Source organism: Wolffia australiana, chromosome 3 (assembly GCF_029677425.1).
Source record: "Wolffia australiana isolate 7733 chromosome 3, ASM2967742v1".
In the NCBI taxonomy this organism is placed as follows: domain Eukaryota; kingdom Viridiplantae; phylum Streptophyta; class Magnoliopsida; order Alismatales; family Araceae; genus Wolffia; species Wolffia australiana.
The window spans coordinates 4,085,001-4,096,852 of record NC_135837.1 but is presented as its reverse complement, the minus strand read 5'-3'; the positions used below and the strand labels follow the sequence as shown (position 1 = coordinate 4,096,852).

Sequence of the window (11,852 nt, the reverse complement as noted above, 5' to 3'; positions counted from 1 at the left end):
CTACCAGAGATGAAGTGGATGATTATGTTAGTGAACCTCACATTGGTGCTCGAGATGATTCACTTGAATGGTGGCATCGTATTGGGTTTAAAAAATACTCATGTCTTGCGATCCTTGCAAACGAAATCTTATCAATCTATGCATCAAGTGCTCCACCAGAGCGTCTTTGTGACATTTAAAAGAGAAAAAGTTATTAGCAAAAAAAATTATGATGACAATGAAATGTTGGGCTTGTGATGATCATGTGGATGATGAGGTAATTGAATGCGAAGTAGATTATGATGTAGAGGAAGTCAAATGAGTAAATTTTTATTTATTTCAGGTGGCATTCTTATATTTTAAAAAATATTATTTTGATTTGTGTCCTCGTACTCATATATTGTGACGCTTTTGATTCGTTGTTATAGGTTGAGAAGATAAATCATGATGCATATCTCAAAACGATGTAATAGCACATTGGAGTCAAAGCAAGAAAAGATAGTAGCAAGCAAAGATAAGGAGTCATGTGTTGTGGGATCTCTTAGAAAAAAAACTTAGCATATTTAACAACTCAATAGCTTATCTTTCTTTAGTACTTTTTCCTCGTGAAGCTTTGAAATAGAAAACTCTTACATGAATTTTCTTTGCTTTTCTGGAACAATAGTGAAAATATTTTAATTAAATTCTAAAATTGATTGATTTATTTTTTAATTAATAATTTTACCAAAATTTTGATTTTATTTTTTTAACTTTGATCCTGATTTTTAGTTGGTATTCATGACCAAATTGTAGGTTTTATCATACCAAAACCGATCTTTGACCGAACTAAGACCGTACCAAAGTTTAGGTCTAGGTTTAGGTTTTTCCCACAAACCGATACCAAGACCGACACCATCATTCCATAGTTGTGTAGAAAAGTAGGGTGGCGATATAACGTGGTATAGGCATGCAAAGTATAGTACCATGCACTAATCGTGCCTTGGTTAACTAGCTGGCGAGTCACCATGTATGTATCTAGCAAGTGGCATTGCCAAGTATGCCATTGGTTGGGGCCTTTAATATCAAACTCATGGCGAGCCCACACTTGACCAATATAAAGCTCCCAAACATAGAGCTCATGGGACGCATATGCCACACAAGCTTCTTCTGAAGCATGTCTTTGACGTCTTGAGGGTGCCTGATCCTTACACCCCTCGTCCTTCAGACGACATAATTTTTGCCAAGTGACCCAATGATTTTGGTGGCCTCCCACAAGGTGACATGTGATGGAAATATATGTGGTCGGCAAGTCAATCACACATTCCATATCTTGTTCCATGTTCAGTAATAGAACATATTCATTATAGTGCACATGTGATGCTTATAATGAAGTCCATGAATACATGATCGGACTAAGTGAATTATGATGAAATCGTAGTATGGAGATCACTAGTCTTTAAGCATGTGTTCTGAATATTCCTATTCAATGGATATGCGAGATGGACATCGAAGTATCCGAATAGAATAACATTATCAAGCCTCATTCATATGATGAGTATGGGCAGTCCTATAGCCATTAGTGTGGAGACACTAAGGATATATAGTGGGTGCTCTTTAGTGGAAAGATTTCATTAAATTGATTCGTACGAATCTCTTAATGGTATTACCCCGAACTGTCAATCAGGTTGATTCATGTCACAATTGTGTAAGTGGTCATTTGACCTGAGATACCTAAGACGTTTTATGAACAAACAATTGTACTTTGACTATGACCTACGCGTCCCTAATCATGGGATTCTAAATAGTCTTAGTTCAGGTGCATCAAGAAGTTCACAAAGATGATTGAGTGTTCAAGATGGGATTTTCCACCCTCGGTATACAAGGTGACAGCTCAAGGAAGACGATGTGATGAAGTCCTTGGCCAAGGTAGTGAAATATCGGAGAAGAGTTCTCCAATGATTTCCAAATGCATCAGTACTAACTCAGTTGACCGATTAGGGTTTGGCAGTTGACCATACCTTAAGTCGTACAAGGAGCATCAAGTGAATGAGGCATTATATGTACTCAGTAACCGATGACAAACATGTTCCATGATTGAGTTGATACACACTCTATCTTCTAGAGCACGAGGTGTAGCTTGGCACCCCACGTGTTGGAGACTTCTAGGCCTAGGTTAAGTCGATTCGATGTTAATTAATCTATATGATGATATAGTTAATTAATTTGGAAGGCTAATAAAGGTTAACTAGACTGATACATATGCCTAGACGGTCACATGCAAATGGTCTTTTGGACGTCATACGATATATTTAAGTTTTGGTGGTGTTTATGAAAAATACCACTTAGTATAAATAGGGGAAGGCCCTAAAAGAAATTCACCCAGGCCAGAATTGTTCAGCGGTGTTTCTCCTTCTTCTTCCTTCTCCCCACACCTCCTCTCCATCCCAGATGCAATCGAGATGATGTAACGATGACGACGGAGATTGAACGGAGCTCGTCAATGAGAAGGAGGAGATTCGATGTGCCGAGGATTGTGTGGATACGTCTAGAGGCTGCACACTTGTGCAGCTCGACTCGTCTCACTCTGGGATCCAAGAAATTACGGATGCGATCTGTGCGAAGGTACTTCATTTCATGGCTTTAATGATGTCGTTCGATTTCCGTTCAAGTTTTCCGTTGCAAATCGTTTTGATTTCTTTCTCTTAGGTGGATCTTTGTTTCTACATAAATATGATATAAAGAGAAGAAGCTATAAATTTACTGGTGCAACATGCTTTATGTAAAAAATATTACATTGTACTTTATGTTAAATGTAACAAAGCTCCGACAAAAATATGTTATGCAAGGAGACATGCAATTGATTGAATGTCATCTCAATCAACCTATAAATTGTAACACTAATTTAAATATCACAAGTATGTAATCAGAATTGTTCTTCTTCTTGTCCTTCTCTTCTCCTTCTTCTTCTTCTTGTTCTTGTTCTTCTTCTTCTCCTCCTCCAACTTCTCCTTCTTCCTCCTCTTCTTCTTCTCCTCCTCCTTCTTCTCTCTTCTTCTTCTTCTTGTTCTTCTTATTCTTCTTATTCTCCTCCTCCAACTTCTCCTTCTTCCTCTACTTCTTCTCCTCCTTCTCCTTCTCTTCTCCTTCTTCTTCTTCTTCTTCTTCTTCTTGTTCTTCTTCTTCTTCTTGTTCTTGTTCTTCTTCTTCTCCTCCTCCAACTTCTCCTTCTTCCTCCTCTTCTTCTTCTCCTCCTCCTCCTTTTTCTCTTCTCCTTCTTCTTCTTCTTCTTGTTCTTCTTCTTCTCCTCCTCCAACTTCTCCTTCTTCCTCCTCTTCTTCTTCTCCTTCTTCTCCCTCTTTCCCATATCTGTATCTTACTCTTCCTCTCCTAACTCACTCACATCCTCTCTCTACCTCTCCCTCTCTCTCTCTCTCTCTCTCTCTCTCTCTCTCTCTCTCTCTCTCTCTCTCCCCTTGGTCCTATCTCAAATTATCCCTCTCCCTCGCTCTCTTTCATTTCCTCTTCCTCTCCTAACTCACATTATCCCTCTTTCTCTCCCTCTCTCTCCTACAGACACTCTCTCACCCACTCTCTCCACTCTCTCTCTCTCTCTCTCTCTCTCTCTCTCTCTCTCTCTCTCTCTCTCCCTCTCTCTCCTACGGACACTCTCTCACCCACTCTCTCCACTCTCTCTCTCTCTCTCTCTCTCTCTCTCTCTCTCTCTCTCTCTCTCTCTCTCTCTCTCTCTCTCTCTCTCTCTCTCACCCTTCACCAGCCAATGTATCCTATCAGTCCGTCTCCCCCAAATTCCAGCACGATGAACAGAGCAGCGACGCGGATCATCACCATCACCCTCACCATCAGAAGACCCCCAATTCCTTCCTCCACCGAGCTCTCTCCACCAAGACCTGGAGCCCCAGCCAGCGCAAGACCTCCAAACGCCCCCCTCCGCCCCTCCCCCAAACCCTTCCCATCTCCAAACCCTAATCTCCCTCCTCCCCCCGCGCTTCTCCTCCGCCGACCTCGAATCCCTCATCTCCCCCCAGCGCGACCCCCTCCTCTGCCTCGACCTCCTCGCCCACGCCTCCCGCCTCCCCCGGTTCCGCCCCTCCTCCTCCCTCCACCTCCTCCTCCTCCGCAAGCTCGCCTCCGCCAAGCTCTACCCCCAAATCGACCTCCTCCTCGCCCAATCCCTCGCCCTCTTCCCCTCCCCCTCCGAATCCCTCTTCAACACAGCCATCTCCTCCTACTGCGAAGCCCGCATGCTCTCCAAAGCCCTCCACCTGTTCGACAGAATGCCCCGGCCAACCCTCTCCACCTACAACCTCCTCCTCTCCGCCCTCCTCGCCCCGCCCAAGTCCTCCTCCTTCACCCACCACCTCCACATGGACGCCGTCCGCCGCCTCTTCCGCCGCATGCTTGACGCCGGCGTCGAGCCCGACGTCGTCTCCCTCAACTCCGTCATCCGCGGCTACGTCCTCGCCCTCCACGTCAACGACGCCCTCCGCGTCTTCCACCAGATGGGCGTCGCCTACCGCTGCCTCCCGGACGGGACGACTTACGGGCTTCTCGTCCATGGGCTCTGCGCGCAGGGGAGGACCGTCAACGCCAAGGAGCTCTTCCTGGAGATGAAGAGCAAAGGGTTTGTGCCTTGCGGGAAGGTGTTTAATTCTCTGGCTTCTGCTCTGGCCATGGCTGGGGAGCTTGATGGGGCTGTAGAGGTGCTCTGGGAGATGGAATTTAGTCGGAGGAGAGGGGATTTTATCACTTTCAGGACTGTTCTTGAGGAGATGTGCCGCAGGGGAAGAGAGAGAGAGGCTGTGGGTTTGTTGAAAGAGTTCAGAGAGAAGCGTCTTGTGTGCGAGAGGGCGTTCAGGGAACTCTTGTCTGGGCTGGAAGATGATTTTTTCTAGGGCTGAGACCACACATGATTTTTCTATAATTGTTTAATAAACAAATACACACAACATGACTGACTAAGTTTGTGTATGATATGATAATAATAATAATAATAATAATAATAATAACGATAAGGCCATTTGACTGAATCTTGAGGGAGAAAACTCCCAGCCATGCAAGCCCGGTACTCATCATCGACCCCTGTTCGTGATGACAATGAAGAACAATAGGGGAGATCACACAAAATTGGTGACCCTCTTGACATTGGATGATGGATGGTTGACATGGCTGATATTGGGTGATGGTTATTGCAGTCACCAGTGGTGCCAATGACACAATATTATTGTTGGTGGTGCCTATGAAAACAAGGTTGATGATGATGACGACAAGGTTTACAAATTAAAGGGTGGTTGATGATGACGACAATGTTGACAAATCTTTGGGTGATTGATGACAATGATGACGCTGCAGACACATTTTAGGGTGGTTGATGATGACGCCAAGGTTGACAAATTAAAGAGTGGTTGACGATGATGATGACGACAACGTTGACGAAAGTTAGGGTGGTTGATGACAATGATGACACCACAGACACATTTTAGGGTGGTTGATGATGTCGATGACGTTGACATTGATAGCTATTCGTCAACCTTAGAGCCTACTCATTCATAAAGTTTATCACATTAAGGGCAGATTTTTATACAATTTTGGATGATTGTGTGCCCATAGTAGAATTACAACATAAACAAGGAACTTACAATTTACAGACCCCTAAGTTACGGTTGTATGATCTTACATGCTAGCCACTCTAGAGACGAGCTCAGAGTCCTGCTCACCATCTCCCTGCAACAAAATCACATAAGTTTTTCACTCGTGTGAGCATGAAGAGTTTGCTAATTAAGCAAAATTTTTGAAGAATGAGAACCAATCGAACACGTACAGCTGTCTCTGCATCATCTCTCTGAGCGAGATATCGTTCCAGTGCACCGTCTCCATACAGTAATTTAGCTTCCTCCTCAACCACCACGGCTTCAATTTTATCCTTCCCTGGGCTGGTGTCCGGAATCTAAAGAGAGGTTGATTGAAAGAAGTGAGTGGGCCTAATGGGCCTCTTAGAAATCTTTGGTTTCCAGTTAAATGCTTGGAAGCTGAAGTTGATCTAATCTTATGACAACACGAAATCCAACGGCCGTGGGAGTTAATCTTTCAAAAAAAGGTTGAAAATAAGCTTACCTCGTACATAGCTTCTACCAAGAGATTTTCCAAATTCGATCGCAATCCACGTGCACCGGTGTTCTTCACCAGAGCTTTTCTCGCAATTCGCCTCAAAGAATCTTCAGTAAAATGCAGCTTTACCTAAAAAAACAGTACCCAGGAATTACAAGAGAGTTTTCTTCCCAAAAACTGGATGATAAAAATACCCAAAAAGGCAAAAGCTTACGTCATTCATTTGAAACAATTTTTTGTATTGCTTGACTAATGAATTTCTGGGCTCCGACAGAACCTGAAACAAGTTCAAAAATATTCAGATTGATTATCCAGCAGCTTGGTCGGCCTCACTTTGGCATAATTTATTTCGGTCTTTTTTATATTAAAATTTAAAAGAAATTTATGCATCCGACGATTTAAAATATAACCCAAAGAAATTTAGAAGAAACAAGCCATTGCATCAAGGATAGAATAACACCTGAACAAGCTGGTCTTCGTTAAGCGCGGACAAGCTGACAAATATGGGGAGCCTCCCGACAAACTCCGGGATAAGCCCATAAGCGACAAGGTCACTACTTTCAACCTATGCATTTGTTGCAAAATAACACATATCCAACCATTATACATCCGAAACAAAAGTCTTTAAAAAATAGTAGAAATTTAACGCCCAACTTACTGATTCTAGCAGTGATGATGTAACAGCCGCATTTGTTATGCTACCATTTCTCATCTTTGTTCTTACAGGTGCTCCAAAGCCAATAGATGAGTCATGCCGTCTGCCAACGTAAAAAATTATAATATATGTGATTTCAGAGTAAAACAGGGAGCGCAACAAACAATTCTAGATGATTCACGCAAACCTTTCAGAGATTGTTTTTTCCAGATCAACAAATGCACCACCGCATATGAATAAAATATCCTTTGTGTCTACCTGAAATTTTTGAAAAAAAAAATCATGGCTCTGAATGTATATTGACCATTTGTTTTTCAACTTCAACAAATGTCTACCATGTATTGATTTATAAAAACATTAGAAGTTTCCAAAATTTAAAGAACATAAAGTTTGGGCTTGCATCAAAGTTCTGCCTCAGTAAAAATAAACCTCCCAATACAAGTGAATTTAAGTGAGATTTTTATGATAAAATGCAAACCAAATGATATCCTGATAGAGACAGCATGTCGGTCTTCATGCAGAATGATCTTAGAAAGGTACTCTATCAGACAGGAGGGAGGGAGGGAGGGAGAGCAATGGTTATAGACTCAGATTTAAATCTTTTTTTGACTTCTTTGGGGAGGGCTATATCTATTTAACGGGAAACTAATACGATGACAAATGATAAAGTGCCCTGATAGGTTTGGATATCCAACATATTCGTTTACCAAAACATTAGGGATCATAAACCCCTCAGTGAGTAGAACAATGTTATTCCATAGTTTTGGACAGATCAAATTGTTGAAGTAAAACATAATGCTGAAAGATGAAAAGTAGCGCCCTCGGTATCAGCTATAGCTTTGAGCAAAGTTGATAAGCGCCTGAATTTAACACAAACTATTGAGAACAAAAAAAAGGAGAGATACCTGAATATTGTCCCCCCTTGGGTGTTTTCTCGCTCCTTTTTCAGGAACATTAACAACCTAAATGAAAAAATACGATTATCAAACACATTTTTGGTTACAATATTTGAATCATTTTTTTCTTCACAAAAACAATATTTGAATCAATTTCAGGGAAAAAATAATCAAACATTCGGGTGAAGTTTTGCTGATAGTGAGAAGTAAAACATTAAAAACTTACAGTTCCTTCTAGCATCTTTAGTAAGGCTTGTTGAACACCCTCACCAGAGACATCCCTACTGATGTTTATGCTCTCAGACTAAAACATAATCATCAGCCTGTTAGAAAGGAAAAACGAAATTGGCATTACAGGGACATGAGCATTGAATTTGCAAAGTAATAACCTTTTTCGTAATTTTATCAACTTCGTCAATGTACACAATGCCCTGTTGTGCAGCCGCCACATCATAGTCTGCTACCTGGGACGATCCATAAGCAGCAGGCATCAGGACTAAAGCATAGAATATTCATCTAAGCTAACAACATCAACCTTTCGAAAAACAATATTATACCACGGTCATGAGAGAACGAAAATTCAAAACTCCAAAACAGAGATGTTTTGAATATAAGAAGATCAATTTTTTTGAATTGTGGAAGATAATAAATAATTTTTCAAATAAGAGAGTTGATAGTACCGTCAAAAGTTTGTATAGTATAGACTCCACATCCTCACCAACGTACCCTGCCTACGTGAAACAATCAATTGGAATCAAAGTCAATCACCACATTAAGAACAGAACTATTTAAGAAAAGGCGAAAACAATAAAAAACGAGCCGATTAAGATAGGGATAGCAGGTAATGGGTTCAACTTGGAAAGACATTTACGTTTGATGAGTTTAACTTTAAAGGTGCACATCATTTACTAACATATGGACCCAAGACATAATTTTGAAATTGATAGACCAGGAATTCTGCAAGAGAATATACAGAAAAGTATGTAAGGCTTCTCAATCAGGGCAAACAATGAGGCGATTAAAAAGTTTGACCCATTTAATTTTTTCATTACTAGTAGATATTGACTGGTTTATAGTAACACTGACTGAAATCCTATATAAATTAATGGTAATCTGACTGACTGATCTTCCCGACTTTCAGCATGAGCTCTTAATGGAACACAGATGTAAATTCGTCCATGAAAAACATTTCGTAAAGATAGCTTATAACTTACCTGAGTCAATGTAGTGGCATCAGCAATAACAAACGGCACATTAACGAATCTTGCCAAGGTTTTGGCCAACAATGTCTTTCCTGTGATCGATGATAAACCCAAAGGTATTAAATGAAAATGCAGTAAAAATAATGGATAGAAACAAATAAATAATTAAATAAAGCATGGCAACAGGCAGAATCAATGAAGTTGAGAGCATAACCAGTAGAATTGAAATTGTAAACGTACCAGACCCAGTGGGTCCCATTAAAAGAATGTTGCTCTTCTCCAGCTCCACAGTGTCACCAGAGACATCATTACCAGAATCTTCTGACGACCTAGAACTAATGGTGACAACATCAAGAATTCTCATCCATGGAGATGCGAAAATTTAAGCAGAATCACGAAATTCAGGAACAGAAAAACAATAGATCACTTTTAATCCTACCCTTTAGCCAGAGATTCATGGAAGATTCTCTTGTAGTGATTATACACGGCAACAGACAGAACCTGTAAGAAACGGAAAGAAATCAGAGTAAATGAATATGAAATCCAACGCACTCGATTAAAATAGAAGAACCTCTTATTCAGAAAAAAATTTTAGAGCACTGTATCTATCTAGAAAAATTGTAACCATCGTCGGGAGTCTGCGATTTGCCCCAATTCTTTGTTCATAAATTTCGTCGAGGGTTCTAATTGTTACCTTCTTCGCGCGCTCCTGTCCAATAACATACTTATCAAGCTCCTTGCAGATATCCTTGGGCGTAGGGAATTCATTCGCAAGACAAGCTCCTCCCCAACCGGTCTCCTTGGTCCCAATCCCACCAACATCAGCAGACCCAAAATTCCCCCCTCCGCCGCCCCCAAACCCTCTTCCAACACCAACTCGAATCACGTTAACTCGCCCCGATTGACCCGCCGAGTTACCAGGCTGCTGCCATATCTCCGGCGGATCGCCAGAACAAGTACAAGGCAGATCTCCCCCTCCGTTCTCGATCTTGAACGAGCTAGATTGGGAGAAATTCCGTCTGCTAGCATCATCCCAATTCCTCCAACCCTTGCTCGCCAGATCAACGATTCTTCCACCGTACATAGACTGGATCGCGCCCGAGGCCAATCCGGCCAACTCCAGCGGCCTGATCGACCTCGATCTCACCGCCGCCAACATGATTGATCTCCCGAGATTCTCCCTTCACAGAATTGAACAAATGGAATAAAGAACACGCAATCTGCGACGGCGACAACCAAGGAAAAAAGATCGCCGCTAGAAATATCAAGCCAACTGAAGATGAATCTCCGCCCGGATAGAGACGACTGACGATTCCAGACCGACTTGAGGAAACTGGAGAAATTACTTTTTAATTCATTACAGTTCAAATCATACCCCTTTTTTAGGAATTTACGATTCTCTCCCTCCAAACCGAGTTGACCATTTTAGCGCATGATATTCTAGTTAGTGCTTTTTAATTAAACTCTAATCATGGACTTTTCAGTCGTCCACTGCTATGGAATTTACCATTTTGCCCCATCCCTCCACCCAGTCTAGGGATCTGCACGTCTGGACGACGATGACTAAAGTCCCGGATCGTCCACAATTTTTAGAGTTTAGTCTAAATCGTTTTCTCGAGTTTAATATTAATAGAGTTTAAAGAATGTTACATTTTTACTACTGTTGTACTTTTGAATTTATGTTCTGTAGTTAATCGACAATTAAAATATTCCTTTTGTCCCTATTTTATTTTTTAAAATGTTGAGAGGCTGGCGTGGGGCTGCCACGTCGTATTTCGTGTCAGAATGTAATTGGTCGAAAAGATACCGACTTTTCCCGCCATTTCCTGTCGAATCACATGATATTTTTTTTAAATGCGAGGTCTCCGCATTTGAATGGGCGCTTCTACTGTGGATTTCGTCTTGTTCGTCTCGCCGACGCGCTATTCTACTTCGATCTCTGGCTATTCGCCCCAAATCTGCTCGATCTTGTTCTTCGACGTTTGCTAATGAATCGACGCCGTAGTTCGTAGGTTTTGATTTTCAAGGTTTGGCGGCGTTGATCGCGCTTATACAAGAGGGGAACGACCGTCTCCGACGTTCTTTGAGGTACTCCTGATTACAATCTTTTAAGCGTGTTATTTCTTTGCCGAGTGTACTAATCGTTTCGCGCGGATTCCGTCGTTGTCGTAATTACTATAGTTAATCGCTCATGAACGGAGCGTAAAAAACCTTGTCGATTCACCGTACCAACCTCTCAGATTCTCTAAGAATCGAGGTACAGTGTACGTGTCGGGGCGAACGATTTAACACCGAAATGGTCCCCAATCGAATTTAACACCGTATTTCGAGTCCCCCAACCTCAGAAAATAAGACTTCCGAAATTTCTTCTGTACAAACCGCTTTTATCCATTAATCACTATTTGAAAATCTTCGATTTCGATTCCATAGTCAAGCGGTAGGGACATCTGAGTTCTGATTCCATTTCGAGTCCTACTGATCTGTATATCATATTCTGTTTTGTAGAGATAACTTCAACAACGGTTCCATGGTCTAGTGGTGAGGACATTGGACTCTGAATCCAGTAACCCGAGTTCAAATCTCGGTGGAACCTTATTTTTATAACTCGGTTGAACCTTTTCTTTTTGAAAAATCACAATCAACTGACAACGATTTTTCAAATAGTCTCGTATAGCTCGATGTACCTTCTTTTCTTTATCAAAAATCTCAATCAACTGAAAACCTTTGTCCAAATAGTCTCTCAAATCGCGGTGAACCCTCTTTTCCTTTTGAAAAATCTCAATCAAACGGGAAACGTTTTTATGAATAGTCTCTTAAATTTCAAATAGTATTTCAAATCTGAATCAACTGAAAACGTTTTTACAAATAGCCTCTTAAATCTCGATGGAACCTTCTTTTCTTTTTCAAAAATCTCAATCAACTGAAAACCTTTGTCCAAATAGTCTCTCAAATCTGAATCAACGGGAAACGTTTTTTACAAATAGCCTCTCAAATGTCGCGGCAAGGAGGGAAAAC

At 41.3% G+C, this 11,852-nt stretch overlaps 2 protein-coding genes and 1 non-coding gene across 4 annotated transcripts; 2 read left to right on the top strand and 1 right to left on the bottom strand.

The window, feature by feature from the left end:
* Window positions 1-3,647: 3,647 nt before the first annotated feature.
* Window positions 3,648-4,900, top strand: LOC144700686 (pentatricopeptide repeat-containing protein At2g27800, mitochondrial-like). Its single transcript, XM_078572158.1, has one exon. The coding sequence runs from the start codon at window positions 4,221-4,223 to the stop codon at window positions 4,869-4,871; it is 651 nt and encodes a 216-aa protein (XP_078428284.1). The 5' UTR covers window positions 3,648-4,220; the 3' UTR covers window positions 4,872-4,900.
* A 622-nt stretch (window positions 4,901-5,522) lies between these two features.
* On the bottom strand, window positions 5,523-10,145 carry CLPX (CLP protease regulatory subunit X). 2 transcript variants are annotated; one of them, XM_078572156.1, is made up of 15 exons: window positions 9,532-10,145; window positions 9,277-9,338; window positions 9,078-9,172; window positions 8,850-8,929; window positions 8,316-8,366; window positions 8,025-8,099; window positions 7,862-7,939; window positions 7,645-7,701; window positions 6,927-6,997; window positions 6,743-6,842; window positions 6,545-6,649; window positions 6,299-6,361; window positions 6,091-6,213; window positions 5,798-5,923; window positions 5,523-5,700 (listed from the first exon to the last, which is right to left on the bottom strand). In XM_078572156.1, exons 1-15 carry the CDS (start codon window positions 9,994-9,996, stop codon window positions 5,650-5,652), a joined length of 1,602 nt encoding a protein of 533 aa, XP_078428282.1. In that variant the 5' UTR covers window positions 9,997-10,145; the 3' UTR covers window positions 5,523-5,649. The 2 variants fall into 2 exon arrangements, with proteins under 2 accessions (XP_078428282.1, XP_078428283.1); XM_078572157.1 differs by having other exon boundaries at window positions 9,078-9,166.
* Window positions 10,146-11,358: 1,213 nt separating this feature from the next.
* On the top strand, window positions 11,359-11,430 carry TRNAQ-CUG (transfer RNA glutamine (anticodon CUG)). Its single transcript has one exon. It is a non-coding gene; the product is annotated as a tRNA-Gln (tRNA).
* Window positions 11,431-11,852: the final 422 nt, after the last annotated feature.